Raw genomic sequence first — 22,655 nt, 5'->3', positions numbered from 1 at the left:
AAGCAAGGGTCACATGGAAGCTTTACACTTTTTACTAAGAAATTTGCTTTCGAAAGATGATTCAGGAAACGCCTGTCAGATGCTTTCAACGATCACAGGATTTAGTGTATTTTATTAGGATTTTATGTGATTTACCAGCACAAATTAAATGGAAATGGCCTGTATTTGTATAGCACTTTAGTGGACTACAAAGCGCTTCACACTACATTCAGTGATTCACACACACGTTCACACGCTGATTGTGGGAAGCTACATCATAGCTGCCCTGAAAAAGATGACAGTCAGCAGCACCACCAAACCTTCTGACCGCCTTTACCAAACCACCAAAGTAGCAGATAATTGTGAAGAGGAAGGACACTGATATGCTGTTTTTAAAATATTTTGCAAATAGAAAAATGAAATGTATTTTTATTTAGCCTTTGTGGGTTCTCTTCCTAGAATCATCTTTAGCTATAATTAAAGCTGGAGGTTTTGTGTCTCTGCTAAATAAGCTCAAGTCAGTCAGACTGGATAGAGCGTCTGTAAGCAGCACTTTTCAAGTCTTGCCACAGTTTCTCAATTGTATTCATGTCTGGACTTTGACTAGGACTTCCTAGCATTTCATATAAACTGTTCCCATTGTAGCTCATCATTCTGGTCAGTGTCCTACATAGGCAGCGTCAAAGAGGTTTACTTCCAGAGTTGTCCTGTGTTAAGCTACATTCACCATGTTATCCTTCTCAAAACATCCCCTCCATCACGTTTCAGGGTGGAGATAGTTTTTGTTTTGGTTCCACTTGACCAGATAACCTTCTTCTAGACTTTTACTGTGTATCCTGCATGACTTGTGGCACACTTTAAGCATCACCTGTAAGAGCTTTGTTTCAACAAAGACTTTATTTTTACTACTGGCCCATGAATGACAGTTTTTGGAAACCAAGAACATTTGTTATCCTGTCAGCAGGTTGCCTCTTTGATAAATGCTTTTCTTACCCAAAATGCTAGACGCTAGTTCTTAGTGGGCACCAGTTTCTTGGTAGGCTTAAGATAAATATGTATGACTTAACTTAACTTCTCAATAACTTTCTCCCTCTCTGAGCTGTAAGTTGTTTTGGTCCTCAGCTGTGTTCACTAACGTTCCCCAACAACTCCTGAGGCCATCAGAACAGTTGTTCTTATGTCAATATCAAATTCAAGCTGCTTTTTATTAAAGTATTGAAATTTAATTAGCGGTATCAGAGTATAAATCCACTCTACACTTCAATTGGAGCCTTTTGTTGTAAAGATTCCTGTTGTTGCGGTGCAGAACATTAATGTTGTGTATATTCTTTGTTTATGTCAGAGGGCAGCAGCACATTGCACAGACCACAGCCTCTGCCGCCGTCTTCCATGCACCAGGGTGGTCTGAGCGCCGACAGCAGCTCCGCGTACGGCCTGTCGTCCAATCGACACAGCTTCTCCAGCTACTCCGATACGTTCATGAGCCCATCCGCATCCAGCAACCACATGAACCCTGTTGGCAACGGGCTCTCCCCACAGGTCAGACCCAGCAGCCCTATAAGGCCTCATGCCACGTCTTCTTCTCTCATAGGTGTTGATAACATTCTTTATTCCACGGCTTTCCTCCTCCTCCCTCAGCTAAGGATATGTAATTGCATTTTTTTTTCACTGAAATTAAGATTCAGAAACAGCATGTTCAGCGAAAATAACTGCCAGTGTGGGCTTTTATGTTCGCCTTTCCAAAGCCCTGGATTTATTTTAGCTACTCCAAATTGCTACATTTGTAAAACAATTGGATTAACATCAACAAATTAAAATTCATCTTGATAGCAACCAGAAGTGCTCAAGCTGCTCCAAACAGCGGTTTTCTACTTTCCTGGGACATCTAAATCCTGCACCGCGCAGAGAGAGCACATGCAGATGAAATAATTAGCTAAAGCTTATAAATGTGGACCCATAATCTTCTTCACGTAATTGTCTGCAGCTCGAAGACTCCAGTGCCTTGTGTGATTTTTATTTTTTTTCGCTTGTGTCTTGTGCTGCATGATTTTCAGGCATCTTTATATGCAGAGTGAACCTAAATTCAACTCTGTCCACTTCTTGGACCTTAAAGTAAAGATTTATGTGTGTTGTTTTCTGAAAAGCATTTGGTTTTAGTTGTTAGCATCTTTTAGACACTTCCATTAATGAGCGTTTAAATGCGACTGCCTCTTGTAAGGGTTGAGCTTTAAGTAGCACAGAATGAAAAATGATTTGTATTGATGCAAATCGTGTCTACGGAGTGAATTACGCACAATTACCCATCAACACTGGCCAGTCTTGCCCACCCTCACCAACAAGATGTGGTTAACAGGCAGAAAATAAGATTGAAATGGTGTGTAAAGAGTTGAAAATGAATTTCAATGCTGCATTTGTCCACAATTACCCCGTCGTTCACACATGTTTTATTGGGGAGTTTTTTTTTTCTCCTTCCTTCAAATATTTCTCAAAGCAGATTGGAAACATTCTTGGTATTACCCTCTTTCTTCAGAGAAGAAAGAATTAAGGATTTTGTGACAAAAAAGAGATTTTCTCTCCTGCTGGAGCGACGGAGGATAACATGGAGGCTCACAGCGTGTTTGATTGTTAATCGTGGCACAGGGGTTTTAACTGCTAATGCTCTCACTGCAAACCTGCAGAAAAACACCAGGAACATGGAGCCCTTTTTTTTATTATTATTATTAATGGGTCTCTCTAATGCTGGCATGGGGTGCACTGTCGCTTTCCTCTCCCTCCCGTCAGAGCGGTGGAAGAATGTGTTGGGATATTAAACATTTCCTGTCACAGTGGGGATTAGGACGTGAGCATTTGGGCAGCTGTAGAGAGCGGATTTTTCGTTTTCAATTACTCAATCAGAAGTGATTGATAGAGGCGCCAACTGACATGCGCTTTATTTGTGTGTGTTTTTTTTTTCTGGAAGTTTATTTAAATATCTCAAAGTTCAAGGTTTTTTTTTCCACATTTTCCTGCATGATGTTTGTGCTGCACTGAGGTGAAATGATTTGAATGCATCCAGATTGCTGTGTGGCATTCCTATCAGTGTCCCAGCATGGAGATGGATGCTCCCGCTGATAGCAAAATCAGAGTTCGCTCACTGGTGCAGCTTCCTGCTGTGCTGGACAGACCTCCTCTCTCCACAAAGCAAAACACTGAAAACCCAAACAATAAACCCAATAAAAAGGTTGACTGTATGCCCTTTTTTCTCTTACATTTAACCTAATGTCAATCATAAAGCAGAAGTAGCTACATTTTTATTGTAAACCCATTTATTTTTTTCTCCCTTTGTGTATTGGTGGGGGGGGGGATGGAAATGAGAAACTGATATTGTAAGTTGCAGACAAAGTCTATTTGCAGGAGATATGCTTGTGCATTGGTATGTGCAGGCCATTCCTTCAAGTGTCTGGCACTGATGGCCTTGCAGTTGCTGTAAAGATTGACAAAAATTCTGTGATTCGAAGTAAATGGGCTGCGGTCGCGAGGTGCCAAATCTGTAATGGAATCCTGCAGCGTTGGGCAGACCCGACAGGAGCCCGCGTCCATCCCAATTCCATGACCCTTCCCGACAGCACACATTTTTGCCCATTATAGGCGGTGGGAGAAAAGCTATCCACACTCCATACCGGCCACTGTCATTGTGGGGTATACAACATGTTTGGCTGGTTGAGGGCGGGGCGGGGGTCGTGGGTGGGGGTCGGGTGGTGGTAGTATATTAAAGGATCGTGAGAGCAAAGCTGTGCCTGGCTGGGCGAAAGGTATGAAACCAGAAGTGTGTTTTGTTGTTGGTCTTGTTTCATTTAGCGGCTCAGCAGGTGTTGGAAAAAGGAGAAAGCAGGGGCATGAAGGACGGGCATCCCTGTATTTTTCAGCCATGCTCAGCTGAACACAAAGGTCAGAGACTATATGCTCTCTGTGATTGACACTATGAAGCTTTGATTTATTTAAAAAAGAGAGAATAAAAGCTGAAATTGAACAGGTTTTACTCATTTTGTTAGAAAACCGTGTTTTCCAACAATTGTAATTGTTGGAAAATTTGACGCTTGTCAAATTGTTGTTGCCTTAGCATCTATTCTAAACATAAATTACTCCATGATAGGAACACATGATAAAAGAGGAAAAAAACTACAGACAAACTGGTGGGTGTTTGGAATCGGACGATTTTCATCTTGACCAGCTCAGGTCAGTCATAGATTTGTTAGAAACTGAAAATCAAGTCTTTTATTCCAATCAGTAAGCACAACTTTCCTCCACTTTACTGATATACTGATGACAACAAACTTCAAGCCAGGAAGAAGACTCAAATCCTTCTACAATGGAAATATTATTTTGTACAGAGACGTGTCAGGCTGCTTATAATCTTAAAAAGTCCAATACTTTCTGTGGCTAGAAAGAATTTTCCAGATTAGAAAACGTTGGCAATCCTTTGGAAATCTCACTGACTAACTCTACAGGGGGCACAAACAGTTTACATATTGGGATTCTGACATGCTAATAATGCTAATCATGCTAAGCGCTAATACAGTATGTAAAGGACAGTTTCACATGTGTATCCTGTTATCCTTTTATTGTCCTGTGAAATTGTGGTGGTATTTGTCTATTTTCAAGTGCTTAAAAAATACATAAGCAAAACCACTCAGTTACCTCACAACCAAAACTGCAAAAGTACAAAGTGACCAGTAGACAATCTATAATTCACTAAAGTTGAATTTTATTTCTACAGATCTTTCTCTCTCAGAATCTGGTGGATTTTTTTGTAGTGGTATTTTTAAGTGATGCAAGGAAAGAAAGCTTTGTACATTTCTTGAAAATATACGTTTAGTGTTACACCGAGCATTTTGTTGTTAAGATTATTAGGGCTTCAATTAATGCTGAAATCATAACTGTCTTAACTGGCAGATAAAAACGTTCAGACACAACCGGTGATTAGAAATTGGCCACCAAATCTCTGATCTGTCCACATGTAAAGAAAAACAACTGCAAGTAGAGCTGGTAGCACCACTCCAAGACGTGTGTACAACATGCAGGAGCCACAATAACCAGCCATCAGTGGCAGAATGGAAAGTGCATGCCATGGAGGGGTGTTCACAGCTATCTTCTCTCCCTGTAAAGAGGCATGATGGAGCAAGAGAGAAGCTGCTAACTCGATAGGTACGGTGGATATTCCGATAAAGGAAGTTCACAAAGTTTTATGAGAAACTTTTCTTTCCTGTTTTGCAGTTTTGTGAAACTGTTGTGTGTTTTGGAATGACAAGGATGTGTATGTGTGTGAGGAGGGCCTTTGGGCTGTGTGAGTGGGCCGGGCCTACACACACACACAAACACGCACACGCACGCACGCACACATGTACACGGGATCAGAGGCAGAGCGGCTCTCACCCCTGCCTCCCTTTGATCTGTGTCCCCAGGCCTGCCTGCCCGCGCGGCGCTGCACCGTACCACGCACGCTGACACCATGCTCACCAGCGACTCCCCACAACTGTCTGAGCGAGATAAGCCAGGGGAGACTCCAAACTGTGCTGCAGCTCTTCCATTAGCTAGTGCAGGCGCTTCTTTTAAAAATGGGATGAATTATTTTTAAGAAGCTAGCTCTGCTGTTGCCAAAAAAAAAAAAAAAAAAGGAGAGTGGGGGGGGAGGGAGTGAATGTACAGAACAATCCGGGGCTCTGGCTTCATTCCGCCTCCCTCCCTGACTTCTAACAAGACATCCTGCACCTGAATACCAATGAGAGGGGGAGATTCATGTAGTCCCCCACATTATTAAAACTTGGGCATTAAGCCTCTCACCGGGCACTGTGTCAGCTGGCAGCCTCCACTGACAACAAATCAAAGGGGATGAGCACATAGCCTGCATTCACAGCTCAGCCACTCGCGGAGCAAGTGGGGGAATACATACTGGTTAATTAGAACTCCCATTAAAACAAATACTGTTTCAATTTGGCAAGTATAAAAAAAGATGTAAGAGGCTTTAAAAAAACAGACCTGCTGTCGGCAGTTGCCAAGAAAATCCAGGGGCTGCAAATCATATCCACTGGCTATACTGTTTCTGAACAGATTATTAGTGTTTTTTAGCTGCTGTTTCGCAACACTTTCGAACTCAGGGGAAATATTTCCACCATATGTTCCTTTTTCATGAAGCGCAGCTCTGTTGCACGATTGGTTCGCATTTGCCACTTGCAAGTTGTTGATTGATAATTCCACTTCTCACTATTAAAGCTTTCATTGTGGTTCTTCTGTAGCAGCGCTGCTGCACCTGAGCCATTTGTTGCTCCATCTTTTGAGTCTCAGGAGCAGCCTGAGCGCTGCCATTTTCATGTTCATTCCAAAATATTTCTACTTGGCGCTTGGTGCATTCATAATCTATTTTTCTCACCTACCAACCTTGCTTCCCCTCCACTTGGCGTTCTGTCATCCAGCTATGCCTTCCTTGCCAATGGTGCTCCGCGTTCCCTCTCCTCTCCCCGCCTTCCTCTCCTTGCTCTCCAGCTCTCTCCCCTGGAGAGGCAGCTCTTCTCCCCGCGCCCAGATGAAAGGCTACGGCGGACAATAAAAATGCTATTTAAATGCAAGGGTGTTTGTGTGCGGGTGAGAGATATTTCCCGCTGAAAGTGAGCTGCTGCATCCTGATAAATAGTAAATATAAGGGAATGTGATTTACATTTATCTTGCAGAGGCAGCCAATATGAATTTCAGTAAATCCTGGAAGATGGGGATTTAAGGAGGAAAATGACTGAGGCTGATTCACATGCGGTGTGTCCCACGCAGCTGAGATGCCTATGAGGTGGAGAGTGCAACTGCTTTTATTAAAGTAGAGACGCACACAGACGCCGATCGTATCTAAAACCACTTATTACACACAGGAATACATAGTGGAGATATCCAGGCCTTACACACTCTGCATAATAATAGTAAGAAGAGATGCACCGATCAGACTTCTCGTGGCCGATATCTATTCCCATTTTTCTCTGAAGCCTGTCTTCCAATTTGAACCCATTTTTTTCCCTTCTCACAATAACACATAAAAGAAAAACTGTGCTACATTTTCTTTGATATATAGCTCATAGTTTTGAATCCAACAGAAACTAAGGAAATTATGATATTATGCAAAGCATTTGCCCCTGAACTTTCTCTGATTTAAAGAGAAGTAAATGTGAAATAAATGTTGCTGTTGAATGCATTTAAGATGAAAAATAGAAATTGTTCTTAGTTTTGATGCATTTATTGAATAGGAAAAATAATTAGAGGCATAAATAAAGCTTTTGCTTTTCATATTCCCATCTTTCTTTCGACTGTGATCTGCCATCTTTGATTTTAACTTATTTTAATGTTTCTTTTTTACAGACCCCTATTAAAAGAGAAAAAAAATATCCGCTATCGTTTTGATGCAATCTTGGAATGGAAAAAAACAGTTCTAAATGCACCCACAGACCTGTTCTGGCTGTAAATCGTTTCCGTTTCCGTTCAGAATAGAGAATCATTTTCTCTATTCTGTGATCTACCGATTCTGATTTCAACCGATTTTAGTTTATTATTCTAAGCAATATGATGGACAAAAGAAAAAAAAAATGCTGCACATTTTTTTTCAGAGATTGTAATTTAACTCAAAAAGACTATTAAGATCAGTACCATATATGGCTCCCTAAATGTGAACTGATGTTTATTAAATTACATTAAAAATGCTTCAGTGTGCAAGCCGTTGGTTGATGTGTTCTTGATTTTGAAGCTTTTTATTAGTAAGAAATAAAAATGCACTGATCAGGCTTTTCCTGACTGATACCAATTTCTGGTGCACTTTGAAGCCAGACATTTCCATCCATTTTCATTCCTAAGGACCAAAACACATAAAAGAGAAAACATATATAAACGACAGGTTCCTGGATATAGGCAGTATTTGAGTTCAACAGAAAATGAAGGAACTACAGCATTATCATTTATTACCTCAAACATCTGCCCTAACCATTTTATAATGTTAGAAACTAAAAAAAAGCTATTTCTGATGGACAGAAATTAGTGGGTGTTCTTACTTTTGATCCAAAAATCAGATTTTTTGATTACTCTTTCTAGTCGATGGACTTATGCATCTCTAATAATAATAATAATGATGATAATGATAATGGAGGGAAACTGTTGAGTGATTGGGGTCGGGGTGCAGCGGGTCTGGGGCAGCTGGGTAGGAACCTGCAGTGAGCAGCCAACGTTTGGGATGTTGTCCGGCTGCATGTGGTTCCTGTTAGTTCCAGATGCCACTCTGACAGGTGCATAGCTGTGATTAATAGTCTCCGACTTCGTCTCTCAGCCATTCTGTCGCTTCTCCCCTTCTGTCTCTGTCTCTCATCGGTTCATCTCTGTGTTTTCAGCACAGAAATAAGAAATAAAAACAAAACAAGCCCAGGAGCGTCATTATTGACATTGAGCTTCATTTGAATTGTCTCTCTTCGTCTCCCCTTCCTGACAGTACGATGAGAAAACATGGAGGTTGGAGGGTCCTCAGCTGGTTGTCACATGCAGCAGCTTTCCCCTCTCAGTCTCCAGCTGAGAGCTATTTCACTATTTATTTACATGTAATTATGGCTATGAGGTGCAGATATTAACACTGTCAAGAACAATTTGACCTGACATTTTTCACTAGACCTGGCCCCTGCTGTTTTCAGCAAACAACCTCCTCTGCTCCTGCTCCTCCTCCCTCACTCCCTCAGTCCACCTCGCCTTTCTACTGGAGCTCCTCTCTCTCCCTCTCTCTCTTTCTCTTTCTCTTTCTCTCTGCGCGCACACACTGGCCCCGCTTCGCTGAAACCACTCTCCTGGAATCAGAAAATTTGCCGTTTAATTTAGAAAGAGGCGTCGGCGCGAGGTGCTGAAGAGTTGGAGTCTGCATGTGTGTGCAGAGAGAGGGAGAGGAAGTGGGAGAGGAGGGAGGAGGGGTGTCTCTTGTTCCCAATGGCTGAATCCATCCCATAGTTACTCAAGCATATCACTAGCAGAGAATAGAGGATTGCTCCCCACACGTTCTCCAATTGCAGTCCAATAGACGGCATATTAACCTCTGGTTAGCGCGGGGCCGGGTTTATAGCTCAGACTGGGGGACGTTTAGGAGGGAGGGGGAGAGGGGGGCGTCCTGCGGCTCCAACAGCTGGGCTTTCTTCAACAATGAGGCGAACATGACCAAACGTGGACTCGAGCGGATTCAGCTTGATAGTAATTTGCAAAGAAGAGACGAGAAGAAGTGTGGACAGGCCTAACATAAATATGAATTATGTTTCATTTCCACTCATTTAGGCGTCTTTTGTGTTGCATAAACAGCTCAGATAGAAGAGACGGAGGCGCGGAGTGGATAACACGTTGTGAGGAGTGACAGCTTGTTTCAATGCCCGCTAATCGTCCCCATCTGTGCCTGACTTGTCAATGCCCAGATTCTGTCACTGCCAATCAGCCACTTAATTGAACACAATTAGCACCCCCTCCCCTCCGGTCTCTACCCCCTCCCTCCATATGCAATACATTCTTCAAAGCCCTATTTCTCTCCCTGCAGCACCACATCCTCCACCCTTCCTCCCCTCTACCTCTTCGTCCTGTGCTGCAACCGTTTGAGGACACTTTTCAGTTTTTATTAATGTGTCGCGGCCAATTAACGCAGTGGCACGCAGGCCGGGGCCCGTCATCTGCTGCCTGCCACCGGCCTGGCTATCTGCTGCAGCCCCCTTTAGCCGCCCCCTCGCACCTCCTCCAACCGTGACCAAAACGCTTTAATTCAATTTATGCAATCACTGTTATTTTTAAATAGTCATTTTGTCTGCTCAGATGAGGGGCCTTACTGCCCGCTGGGCCGGTCCTCTCATGTGAGGGATGAAGTGGGGGAAGGGCGGTCTCTACCACAGACTTACTAACTTTTAGGGAGAAACATAAGTAAGGAACTGAAGGGATATTTTAATATTTTTGATAAAGTTGATAACTGTTGATCCTGGAGGCTGGCAGAGGGCCTAGACCAAAAAACACTTCTCCTAAATATCTAAGAGCGGTTTATCATAAATCTTGACCTCAACAACTTCATTTCTTACCATCTTCTTCCTCTGCCTGCTTCCTGTCTACTGCAATTAAAGATCCCTAATGCCAGAAAACAAATCTTTAAAAGAACCAACTGTTTCCAAACTGTCAAGCAGTTTTTATGCAAAAATTGTTTTTATGAATGCTTTAAGTTTTGTCATGTTTGCAAGGGGCAACTAACTAGCTTGCTGCATAAAATTCTATCTATCTATCTATCTATCTATCTATCTATCTATCTATCTATCTATCTATCTATCTATCTATCTATCTATCTATCTATCTATCTATCTATCTATCTATCTATCTATCTATCTATCTATGACTAAGTACACCTTCTTGCTGTAATATTTTAAACAAACAATTGTAATAGCAACAAAAAATACCAAAGTGTATTTATAGTATGTTTAGTGTGTAATCACTGAGAACAGTTGTCTATTATGATTTATGAACAGCTATCAGCTCTCCAGAGAACGTCTACTACAGAGAGGCTCCATCCAGTTGACTGAATGTCTTATTGGCAGGCAGTGTGCTGTTCTGACAACTGCAAAAAGAAAAATCTAAACAAATGTACTCCTTCAGTGTACACAATATTATTAACGCATAGACTGATATTCTGATGATGATACGTGGTGAAACTCTTATTTAGAGGTCCATTCTGAAGAATGCAGAGTTCTGAAAACCTAAGAAAAACGGAGACCCTGAAAATGAAAAATGTTGTATATTTCTATGATATGTTTAACAAATGTTCTTTTATTAATTATTAGATTAGATGTCAGTTTACTGACTTTTAACTGAAACCTAGTCTAGTCCTATAGAGTCATTTTGGTTTGCCAGAGTCATGTTTGTTACTGAAACAACTTTGGAAATTTTATGACTTTTTCACTAAGAGTGGCTCCAGTAAACATTCTTCAAACCATTGGTCCTGCATTGACTAACTGAGCATCAGCTAATGTATTAAATTAATTGATTTTTGGTATGGGCTGCACAGTGGAGCAGTTGGTAGCACTGTTACCTGGCATCAAGAAAGTCCTGGGTTCGATTCCCAGCCCGGGGTCTTTCTGCAGGGAGTTTAGCATTCTGCACGGAGTCTCCCTGTGCATGCATGGGTTCTCTCCGGATACTCCGGCTTCCTCCCACAGTCCAAAAACATGACTGTTAGATAAACTGGACTCACTAAATTCTCCTTAGGTGTGAATGTGTGTGTGCACGGTTGTTTGTCCTGTCTGTCTCTGTGTTGCACTGCGACAGACTGGTGACCTGTCCAGGGTGACCCCGCCTCTCGCCCGGAACGTTAGCTGGAGATAAGCACCAGCACCTCCTGACCCCACTAGGGACAAGAGTGTAAGAAAATGGATAGATGGATTTTTGGTATGCATATGCCTGAAAACATGAACTAACAGTACTTTATAAGTCTATAAAAAATATATCATTCTTCAGTTCAATCAAGCTTGGTTTTGATCTACAACTTCAACAGAGTGTGCTGGATTTGCTGTTAAAATATATGAAGAAAAATTGACAACTACTGATATTCGAGATATATCTAGTTTTAAAAACTGCAACCCATCCCAAATATATACTTATTATAATATATGTATTTAAATATATTGCATGAGCAATTCTGAAGTGTCCCATTAGGCTTTTTTTTTTTTTTCAAATAATTTGAAATAGCGAGAAAGAAAAAGACGTCTTTATTATCATGTGTGCATTTTGGCTTTTTCCAAAGTCATCCACTTCCCAGGAACTGTACGTGCTTCTGTGTCACTTCTGGGTCAGAGAATTAAACACTTTTCTCTTCCTGTAATCACACCCTCAGGACTGGCCTTCAAATATTGATCTCAAATTCAGTGTCATCCGTGTGGATCTTTAATCGTTCCCCGCTGCTGAGCGGGTATCAGCCGGGCAGATCTGCTAAGGTGCACAATGCTGTTCTGCAGCACTCAGATAACTTGCAGACATTTGGAGTGCTCGTTTTTTCCCAGCCCGTCTGCCCCGGTGACCTGCGCCTAACTTAAAGGTACATCTCGGGGGCATTTTGATTTGGGCAGAGCGGGGAGGTATCGGTGACAGAGGAACTAATCCAGTATTGCACAGATTAAGAGTATTTGTGGAAGTGGGGTGTGTTGGCGCTGGGGATGGAACAGAAGGGGTTCCTATCAGCTCTCCAGGCAGGCTGGCCCTCAGGCCAACACAGTCCTACAGGAGTCTTTGTACTTCCCAAAGCCTCTACTTTCCTCTCACTCACCTTCTCTTCTGTCTTCTCTCTATATTTGGCTATCAGGTTCACAGCTCTCCATTTTCTGTCAATGTATTGGTGAATTCATGCTGTTTTAATCCAGGTTGAAACCGCCTTCTTATTAAGACCAGGTGCATGTGTGGAAGTTCTGATATGCGTTTCTGACAGTTTTAGAAGCATTCAATCAAATTATTATTTTCTATAGTACAACTCCTTTGAAATATTTTTTTTTAAAGTGAAATAACACCAACAAAAAATCCATAATAGTATGTATTCCAAAAAAAAGAAACCTTGTCTAGCAGCTGTTTTAATTTTTTGTGTATAGCCACTTTGCTCTGTCTGTATCACATTGTTTTCTTCTTGCATAAACACCAACAAAGAAAAACTAATCAAACATTCACACAAACAACAACAAAAAAAATGTAATTTGACTGCTAAAGAAATTAGTTAGCTGTGAAAAGGGCCCCTTTTTGTCTCAAGTCTGCTATTTATTTATCTGAAAGGATGCACATTGTATCAATTTACACTTCCCCATTTAGTTTGCCACAGGCCGCAGGGCTCAGAAGTTGAGAGAATTAATTACTTTTTTATTATTATTTATAAAGTAATCTATCTGTAGAGAATGAGAGGGGGAAAAAAAAGAAAAGAGAAAAGGGGTGGGTGAGGAGAGAAGGGGCTGCGTGTCTTTGTGAGTGTGATTGTGTGAGAGAGAGACAGGGAACGCCCTGGAGCATTGTCCTTTAAACTGGGTCCTGGCTCACATTATCTCCCAAACCAGCACTCACACAACGTCGCACAACAAACGAACTGCAGGCTGCTGAGGACGCTGCATATGCAGGCGGTGGAGGAGGAGGAGGAGGAAGGAGGGAGACATGAAGGAAGAAAACTCTGCTATGTACGAGAGTGTTAGGTTTCTTACAAACAGCTTTTTGTTAATTTCATACATGTGCATCGCTCAGCATTTACAGCATAAAAATTAAAAAGTGTTAGAAAAGTGTTAAATTTGATTTTATCAACATCCAACATCCTTAAAAAACTATATTTTACATGTATAACTTTTGTAAATCACACATTTATAACATATTCTCATATCTAAAAGATAATTTAAAATATATTATAATTTGCTTGATTTATTTTTATATCATTCATTCGACTTTGATTTGACATATTAGTAAAGTTCTAAATGATTATGCATTTACAGAACCTGCAGCTAAACGCATAACTATTTAAAAAACAAAGCAAGCAGTCTCAGTGCTGCTTGGTTAGGTGGTTAGGTTTAGATGCCAAACAAAGCTTGGAAACACAGATGGCGTCCTCTACTTGTACTCAGAAGTTCTCCAAAGTTCCCATTTAGAAACACTGTGAGAACTTCCCCTGAACTTGTGAGATTCAGACTAAAAGAGTTGGAGCCTCTCTGAGTCCAACATAAACATTTAAAACAGCATGATATTCATAATCTAAACTGTTTACCTGCAATTCTGACACTTTGCATCTAATTAAACCAGAGTTGATGATGCTTCTGAATAACTTCTATTTGTGGACATATATTTTGTGCTATAACACAAAAATGGAGAAAAATACGTTGCTACTATCCTGCGTTGCATTTACCAGCAGAGCAAATACAAGCGGCTCTACGACTTGCAAGAAGAACTCATCCCAACCTAAGACAGCAAGACAGGAAACATATCAACATAATAATATTTTTTTATATTTAAAGCAAAAGAAAAAAAAAAAAAAAGACAGTGTTTTAAAAAAAATCTGCATTTCCATACTCACCTGTTGCTGCACCCTGAAAGAAATCTCCTTAATTTTTCCCTGTTCTTAGTTTGGAAAAAAGTGGTAATCCCAATAAACACGCGCAGTACAAACCCATCATTCATATTAAGGCTGTTTTAAAATGACACTGTGTGAACTGCTGTTTGTGAAGAAGGCGACTGCAGACTACTTTAAAAATGTAACAGCAGATGATTAGATGCCCCGTGCAGCTTCAGAGACCACACAAAGGTGCAATAGATAGTAGCAAGGAATGAACATTTTCATTCAGATTTTGCATTTTAATAGTTATTACACTGTGGTGTTTACCCAAGGTTATCACGCCGAGACAATGTCAAACTGACCGTTGTTTATTCAGAAAGTTTTAAAAACTGTTGGAAAATCTTAAAATTTGAATCAGGAAAAATTATGAAATGTTGAAAACTCATTGGAGTCTTATTCACTAAGATTTAACATCAGTGCTCTAAGCTCTAATGGAAATATGCTTCAGCCATCATTTAGTACCTGTAAAGTTCAATGTTGCAGGTAAAAATAAAAAAGCATCAAGATGCAAACGTTATATGAGCTGAAGCCCTTTCTGACTAAACTTGCACATTTCAAAGACGAGTGAAGATGTAATTAAAGACGACAGCTGTAGGTCAGGCTGCAGCCTGAATCCTGACAGTCAGCTTCACCCTCTATCTGATCCTTCATCAGGCTTAAAGTATTGTGCTGAAACTGTATTGATTTTTATTTAGCAGTGTGAACACAAACCAAATGAGAATCCCACCTTTCCAATGACATGTACCCTTTCCCCTCAAGGAAAACTTGAATTATTAACCAAGAATCTTCCTTTTTTTTTCTTCATGAGGACGTCTGAAGGATACTGTCGCATGCGCCAGCTCTTGTCACACTCTGCAGCTAGCTCCGTCCCAATTTGCTAAAATAGCAAAACTGCATCCCGCCAATGATAAGAAGTCATCTTCTCTTGAAGAACTTTTATGAGCATGAATAATGATTGGGCCAATTGTTGGCTATTCTGTTTAATAAGGAAGCGATGTAATCGAGCTTTAATTAGCCAGAAACTGAAATGGACTCATGCCCTCCAGCTGCCTCTCTCAGGACACTTCCCTCCTTCCCATTTCACTTTCAGCAAACCACCCTCCTCTTCCAGCTCGGCATGTTCAGCTCCATATGTGAGGAAGCAAAACATGTGTCCGACACGAAGAGGGCCATGAATCTCTCTCTTATAGATAAATGTCACATGCTTTGTCCGCAGATGTGGAGGGGAGGTGGTGGGGGTTTCCTTACTGATAGAATTAACATGTGGAAGTGACTAACCGGCCTTTGTGTTTCTGATGTGCTTCGGGTGCTTCATATTTCCAGGGAGGCCCTTAGAAATGATTAATTTGCAGAATGTGGTTAATTTCCCCTCTCAGCAGGGATAACTCCTGGCCTGTGCACGTCCAACCGTTTTCCTTACCCCTTGTTTTGCTGCATGCTGGAACGTATGAGCATGTGCCGGTTTGTGCATGCATGCTTGCAAACATATGTGTGGGAGTGTATCAGCCCCTGTTTAACTACCTCCATGATGGGCTAATTGGTTTAGCAGCAAGGGGGCCAAAGGCCAGTGCAGCATAGCGAAGCTCAACATGAACCTGATGTTGAAAGGAAGAGAGAAGCATGTGTGGGACAGTTCCTATCTGTATTTTTTTTTTCAAACAAAACCTTTTCTCTCCCACAAACCCAGAAAGAAACTTGCAGCATGAGGAAAACTATATTTTTCGCTTCATATGAGAGGAGACGTAATCTCTTCCATTTCAACATAATTTGAGACCTTCTTCTGACGAATGTCACTAGCTATTACACTAATCTACTATATTGAAATGGGAGCTTTTATGCATTATCAATAATATACACGCTGTAATGTTCAAGGCGAACTCAAACTTGCAGGATCAGTGGCCCCCTTCACTTGGGTTTGTGGTGCCTACTTTGTGCAGGGATCTGAGGGGATCATTTACCAGTTCCAACTCCATTACTATTCATGAGATGGGTAGGCCAGGGGCGAGGGATTAGGGACTCCCTTGGTGCTTGTTGTGCCACAGGCTTGGGCTCAGGCCTCAGGCTCTGGGACACAAGCTGTCTGGCAAGGATGGTGGGTCTATTATCATACTGGGACCCTTCTGTCCCACCGTAGAACAGTTACTGTCAGGACCAGCTAATGGAAACAGAGTCTCCTGTTCCTTTTCTCTGTTTTCCTTAACCTCAACAACCTCCTTGTTCTCTTTCACTTGCTCCAAAAAGAGATGGAGAAGTTTCTTTCCTCATTTTAAAGTTTGAAACGATGTACTTCTTTTGACTTTCTTCGCCACAAAGTGCAAAAATTGGTGTTACACTCGCAGGGAGGAAAGAAACAAATTATTTCTGAACTCTGTCACTCCTTTGGTCTCAGATGGTCTAACATTCAAACATCTTCCTCTTCCTCCCCCTCCAGGTGATGAGCATCCTGAGTAACCCCAGCGCTGTACCCTCGCAGCCGCAGCACGACTTCTCCATCTCCCCCCTTCACAGCAGTCTGGAGAGCTCCAACCCCATCTCAGCCAGCTGCAGCCAGCGCTCCGACACCATCAAGAGCGTGGACAGCCTGGCTTCCTCCCAGTCCTACTGCCCGCCGACCTACAGCGCCACCAGCTACAGCGTGGACCCCGTCACCGCGGGATACCAGTACAGCCAGTATGGCCAGAGTAAGCAAACCTTTATTTGCTCTGTTTCTGTCTTTAAAGAGCTTCACTTAAGCATTCATCGCTGGATTTTTGCATTTTTATTTTATTGGGATTTTAAGTGATTGACCAACAAAAAGCAGTCCTTAACTGTTCTGACTGTTTTCACAAGCACACATCTAAAAAGTGTGGCATGCTTTTATTTCCCACTCCACTGTGAATAGTTTTTAGGAATCCCCTTTTATCGCAATTATATCTGTAGTTCCTTAAGGCCTTTATCAGTTTTACTAATTCATCTTTGCATAGTAACTCATATTTAGTTGAACGGAGCAGTTAGGAAAGGATCCCCACAGCATAATGCTGCCTCCACCATGTGTGGTGGGGATGGTTAGTATTAGACAGAATGAAGAGCACATTTTGTGAACATAGATCTTCAAGTATTGCAGTAGATTCTCAATTAGATCAAGGTCCAGACTTTGACTGGGACATTTTCATGCTTTATTTCATTCTATTCCATTATAACTCTATCTACATGTTTGGTCTTCCTGAAGACCGGCCCAGTCTCTAGAGCTTGGCAGTTAGTAGGAAGTTTTCTCTTAGCATTGCTCTGAGTTTAACTTCCATTGAAAATGTCATTGTTACTCCAGAGCAACAATGGGACTCTGGGCTACTTCTGTGACCGATGTTTTCCTTGCCCAGCCTGTTGGTTTAGGTAGGCGACTGTCTTATTAGGTTCAGAATAGTGCCATATTTCTGAAGACGCATTGGGTCAAATAGAGTTTATTGAGAGGTAACAGAGTAAAAGGGTGCTGAATCTAAAAACATGCCACAATTTTCTAAATGTTGCAACCCATCCATATGTTTCTGTCAGTCTCATTGTTTGTTGGTTTATCACACAAAATTCCAGGACAATATGTTGAAGTTAGTGGTTTGTAATGTGAGAATATATGTTAAAAAAAAATAGGAAAAATATGAATCCTTGTGCAATGCATGGTAAAGAGGTGATGCCTCCTGACCTTTCCAACCCTGGGTTGTGAAGGCATACACGTGCTCTTGATAAAACCCACCCTGCCCCCCCTTCTCGTGCTTCCACCTCCATCCTGGTGCAGAGCTACCTCAGTCACACCCCACTCCACTTGGATGGGAAAGGGAAGAGGGCCACTTCAAAGGACGGCACGCCCTCGGGGCCCGCAGTGTCCTCTTGCCCACCTCTCGTTCTCTCGTCTGCATCACGCACACACATGCGTGTCCCCCTCAGGACAGGAAAAGAGTTTGCTTTATTAGATTAGCATAATTGACTGATGCTGTCACAGCCATTCATGAGAGCTAAAATGAAGCACACTTCCCCAAACAAGGCAGCCAGCAGCAGCTATCTGACATTTGTTTGTTATTTACGTGGAGGTTCCAGCGTTGACGGGGCGCTTTGTGCATTGAGGATCTGCACAAGCGAACCCGTAACAGTCTGTCACGTTTCGGGGTGTGTGTGTGTGTGGGTGTGTGTGTGTGGGTGCTCAGTGGAGGAAACTGATGGCAGCGCGGATGTGATCTGATGTGAGGTTAATTAAGATGGTGATTGAGCACAGTGGATGGGTAATGAATGGAGGGGAGAGGAAAGAGATGCTGTCTGACGATGAAAATGATCGGCCATGTGGAATGTGGAGGGCATGAAATCGGAGATGCCAGTAGTAATGAAGACTGGCACACAGAACACACACGGGGACCCCTGTGACTGACAGCATGGAGACTCCACCAGGATGCACATGCTCCGTGCCAGCAGCGTGCCAACCTCAGACAAGTGACAAGGGAGGGGTTTTTATCTTTCACTCTAGCTGTCTGAATTGTTTTTTATTTGACTCAGTCTTCTCTGCCACAACTTGTTTCAGACTTAATCAGAGAGATGAGATGAGAGCGAGTGGGACGTGGGCTGCTGAGGTCCACCACCTGTCTCATGCGTGTGTGTGTGTTTTTTTTCCCCTCTTCTCACTGTTTTCTGTGCAGCCGCCGTGGACTACCTGGCTAAGAACGTGAGCTTGTCCACCCAGAGGAGGATGAAACTCGGGGACCACTCGGCAGTGCTCGGGCTGCTGCAAGTGGAGACGGGACAGGCCTACTAAAGAGGCCCCAGACGCATCCTCCACTTCCTGTCTCTCTGTTTCGCCCGCCTCTGCCTCTGCCTCAGCTCGCTTCACGCTCTTCATCAAGCCTGGACTCCAGGTCGCCTCTCTCCTGCCCCGCCATGACATTGGAGAAAGTGACGCTTTTGGGGAATTCAATCGCTTCTTCAGGCAGTCTCCAACCCTTAAAGCCTTTTCAGCTCCGAGGGCCCAAACAGGACCCCTAGGATGGCGGATCCGCGTCGGCTTGGACTCCTTTTTTGTCATGGCTGCAGTCCAATACACATTTAGAGCCATCAACAACATGTACTTTGACCTTGCTGTTCATAGTAGTTAACACAGCCAACATCATTTGAGTAACTCTTATTCCTTGTTCCTTTTTTGATATTGTTAAGCTTATTGTTGCTGTTATATGATTATGGTTAATGTGATTTTTGTTGTTCGAATCCATTTGTATCTCTTTTATCTGTTTGATGTCGGAGCGCTAAAAGACACACAAAAAAAAAAACACACAGAGGTTGACTGAGACGACACGGAAGCGAGTGTTTGTTGTGTGTGCGTGTACGTTCGCGTGTCGGCACATTCACACTAGAGGAGATGATTGTTTTCCAAGCTGCTGCTCCCCAAGCTCCAATGCTCATGAGCGATTTGACCTTCCCACTTTCATATTCCTCTTGACATTCCTAAAGAACTTGGCCACTCGGTGGGAAGTCTGGCTGGATGGATTCAGCAGGGAATTTAAGCAGCATATTGGCGGCCAATAGCTTCCCCCCTTTCCTCCTCATAACCTCCATCCCATCCTTAGCCGCGGCCCACAGGGAAAGGGGGACATTGTTTGCAAAAACAGGATTGGGGAAATTAATGTGTTTTGAAATATGGACCTTGCCAAGGAGGGCTAACTCACTTAAACCACCAGCTTCCTTCCTTCCCCCACTCCCCAGAAAGACCATCTTCCGGGGAATCCTGTGTTTGGCTTTAGCACTGTAAAGCTGATTAAAATCACACAAATATAATGTCAAAGCTAATTCACAGTGACCCTTTTCCATTAATAGCCCAGCCTTTCGGTTCCTTTTCCCATTTTGTAAAAATGCACCTTCAGTTCATTTCCACTTCCTGAATTTTTACAAGCATTCCTTCGAAGCATTCCTCATGATCCGTCTATAAAAAAATATAGAAGAGCATTCCAGCGTTTTCTGGTTCTGTTGTGAGATTAGAGAGAAGACAAGCTGTGCCATTCACATGCGCTCTGGAAAATCACATAATCCAGTCAGCTGTGAAAGGGCACAGGTAACGCCGCTGATTGGCCCCCCACTTCGGTTTGGACCGGAGCCTCGGTCTGTAATCCTCCAGTTTTGACGAACTTACCACAATGTAAAAAAAGAAAGGAGTAAAGAAATTAAATAGTTAATATGAGACATTGGTGTAGCACTCATAGTTGACTTTTGAGATGACGGAGGATCAGGTGTTCCTTGTAGGTGTTAATACTTTTACTGACATCACTGTCTGCAGAGGATTCGGTCCTCTGTTGCCTTTAAAAATAGTGAAAAAAAACCCATACATTTCCAGGAGCAGATTGTGTATTGTTTGGTTATAAAGAGTATGTTTTATACTGAAATAATGAGTGGGAGGTCAGGGAGGAAACTCTGATAGTAAATGTTTTATTTGAGTTTCTTTAACCGGTCTTTTTTCTGTTTCTGTTGGGGTTTTTTTGTATTTAATTGGTTAAGTTGTTTGAGCCAAAAAGAAAAAGCTTTTGTTACTGTTTTTGACCCACATGAGAATAAATTTGTATAAATTAGTAAAGTATAAATTGCATTGAAAAAGTGTAAAGGTAAATCGTGTTAAGAAGTATCAAAATGAGCTCAGATAAAAAAAAAAAAAAAAGGCAAAGCTTGGTTTCTCAGATGGACTCCCGCCTGGACCACAATGTAAATTTAAAGAGTGGCTTCACCTGCCGGAGAGTTTCTACCAGAAGGTTTCACAAACTGATGATGAATGGACCACGGACCTAACCCCACCCGCACTCAGAGCCATTTTGGTTGTGGCTCTTGTTGACGGATGTGAGTGACAGTAAAGCCCCTCCCGAGGGCGAGGGGTGAAACTGAAGAGTCAGGTTTTCATTTGTGGACCAATAAGACTTCAGGAGAACAACGCGACGCTGACTCCGCACTGAACGGCAGCAGCTGCTGCTGCTCCACTTAGACACCTCACTCTTGTACATTTTAAACCTGAAGAATTTTAGAATTGTCTTTAGTGTATTGAGCCCATTTCTAACACTTGGATATTTAAGGCATACAGCTCCTTATTCTTCCTCCTCTTCTTCCACTTCCTCCTGTCTCTTTGAGCCCTAACCTGTTTTAGTTGCTTTCTGACATCTGTGCTTTGCTTTACTCCTCTTTCCGTTCCGCATGTGTGTATATTATCATGGTATAATTTATTCTGCTGTATGAAGTATTAGAGTAGTGGGAAACTTGTATTGGTATTTACTACCTTCAGCCTGTTGGTGTGTTTAATGTAACACTGGCGTAACTGTTATCAATTAAAGATCCAAAACTGACTTCCTGTGTGTTTGATTGCTCAGTAAATCCTGCTAGGTTTGTCATATAATTGATTAATATATGACAAAAACAAAAAAGTGATGCCTTTTAGTGTATAAATAGTCTGGTCTTTACCAAGTCCTAAAGTTATTTAAATCTTTTTTTTCCCCAAGTGTGAAAAACAAAAAAAAATAATAAAATTGAAAGCTTAAGGAAAAACCACAAAGAAAAAACAAAATCTTGGATAATTACAATGTATGCAAATTCCTGAAGTTGTATTTATCGGGTGCCCTTTCTTTTTCAATAAATAAATATCACAGATGCAAAAATATGGTAAAATACTGACTTCTGTATCTTAAAATTGTTTTAGGTTTGTTGTTTGTTTTATTTCAACAATTAAATGTTTCTAAAAAAAATGCTGGGTTGGACAGGCCTTTAATCAAACAGAAAATTAATTGATAAAAACATTTTTCTAATTCATGAATCAAAGCACGTGTTTCTAAATGTGATCTGATTTTTACTGTACTCAAAAGAAAGTACAATAAGGGGAAAAATGTTATTTTTTACGCTGAAAAGAGGTTTTATGTTGGGAGTTAAGGTTTTGATGCATTTACTTAAGAAACTGAGATTTTGATCTTGGAAAATTGGCAACTAATTATTGTCACCTTTCAATTGCATAAGTACTAACACATAAGGTTAGTACTTATGTGTCATTAATGCAAACATGGTGAAGAGTCTTTTTTTTATTATTCAAAGCCTTGATACATGATGATCCTGGTAGAAAACCTGCAAGTACTTTATCTAAAGTAGTTCAGCAAAGTGAAAGCAGCATCTGAAGGAATTATTACCTTAAGGAGTAATTTTTCCCCTCTTGAGAATTATGCAACAAGTCATTGACAAATCATCTATCCGTCCACAAAGCTTACACACAGTGTGAGTGTACGTCCTCCTTGTGCGTTCAACCGCATTGATGGGGGTCACTGGGCCACCATTGACTTTTTGGAGTGCTGTTGATGTGATTAGCGAGTGATGAGAGCTCAGACGTCTGAGAGGGAGACACACAGATAGCGTGTGCGTCTCACCGCAGCTGTAGGAAGTAATTCATTCTGCCCGCTGACCAGCAACGCTCGTCTCAGCCCGCTGTCGGCCAGGGAATGCAGCCTGCAAATCTCTGTGGTATGGTGTGAATGTAGGGGAACTAACCGGTACGGTATGGCAGCATCCGCTGTGTTTTATATTACATGAC

General features: G+C 41.9%; 1 protein-coding gene across 2 annotated transcripts in view; it reads left to right on the top strand.

The window, feature by feature from the left end:
* The window catches only part of pax7a (paired box 7a), a 59,335-nt gene extending 37,906 nt beyond the window's left edge, over window positions 1-21,429 (top strand). For both annotated transcript variants that reach the window (XM_032549784.1, XM_032549783.1), the window contains exons 7-9: window positions 1,322-1,518; window positions 16,533-16,782; window positions 18,757-21,429. In XM_032549784.1, the coding sequence (XP_032405675.1) occupies window positions 1,322-1,518; window positions 16,533-16,782; window positions 18,757-18,872 (563 nt within the window). In that variant the 3' untranslated portion in view covers window positions 18,873-21,429. The remainder of the gene's footprint in view (window positions 1-1,321; window positions 1,519-16,532; window positions 16,783-18,756) is intronic.
* The last annotated feature ends 1,226 nt before the right edge of the window (window positions 21,430-22,655 follow it).

This window comes from Xiphophorus hellerii, chromosome 20, assembly GCF_003331165.1.
Source record: "Xiphophorus hellerii strain 12219 chromosome 20, Xiphophorus_hellerii-4.1, whole genome shotgun sequence".
In the NCBI taxonomy this organism is placed as follows: Eukaryota; Metazoa; Chordata; class Actinopteri; order Cyprinodontiformes; family Poeciliidae; genus Xiphophorus; species Xiphophorus hellerii.
This window is presented reverse-complemented; position numbering and strand designations above follow the sequence as displayed.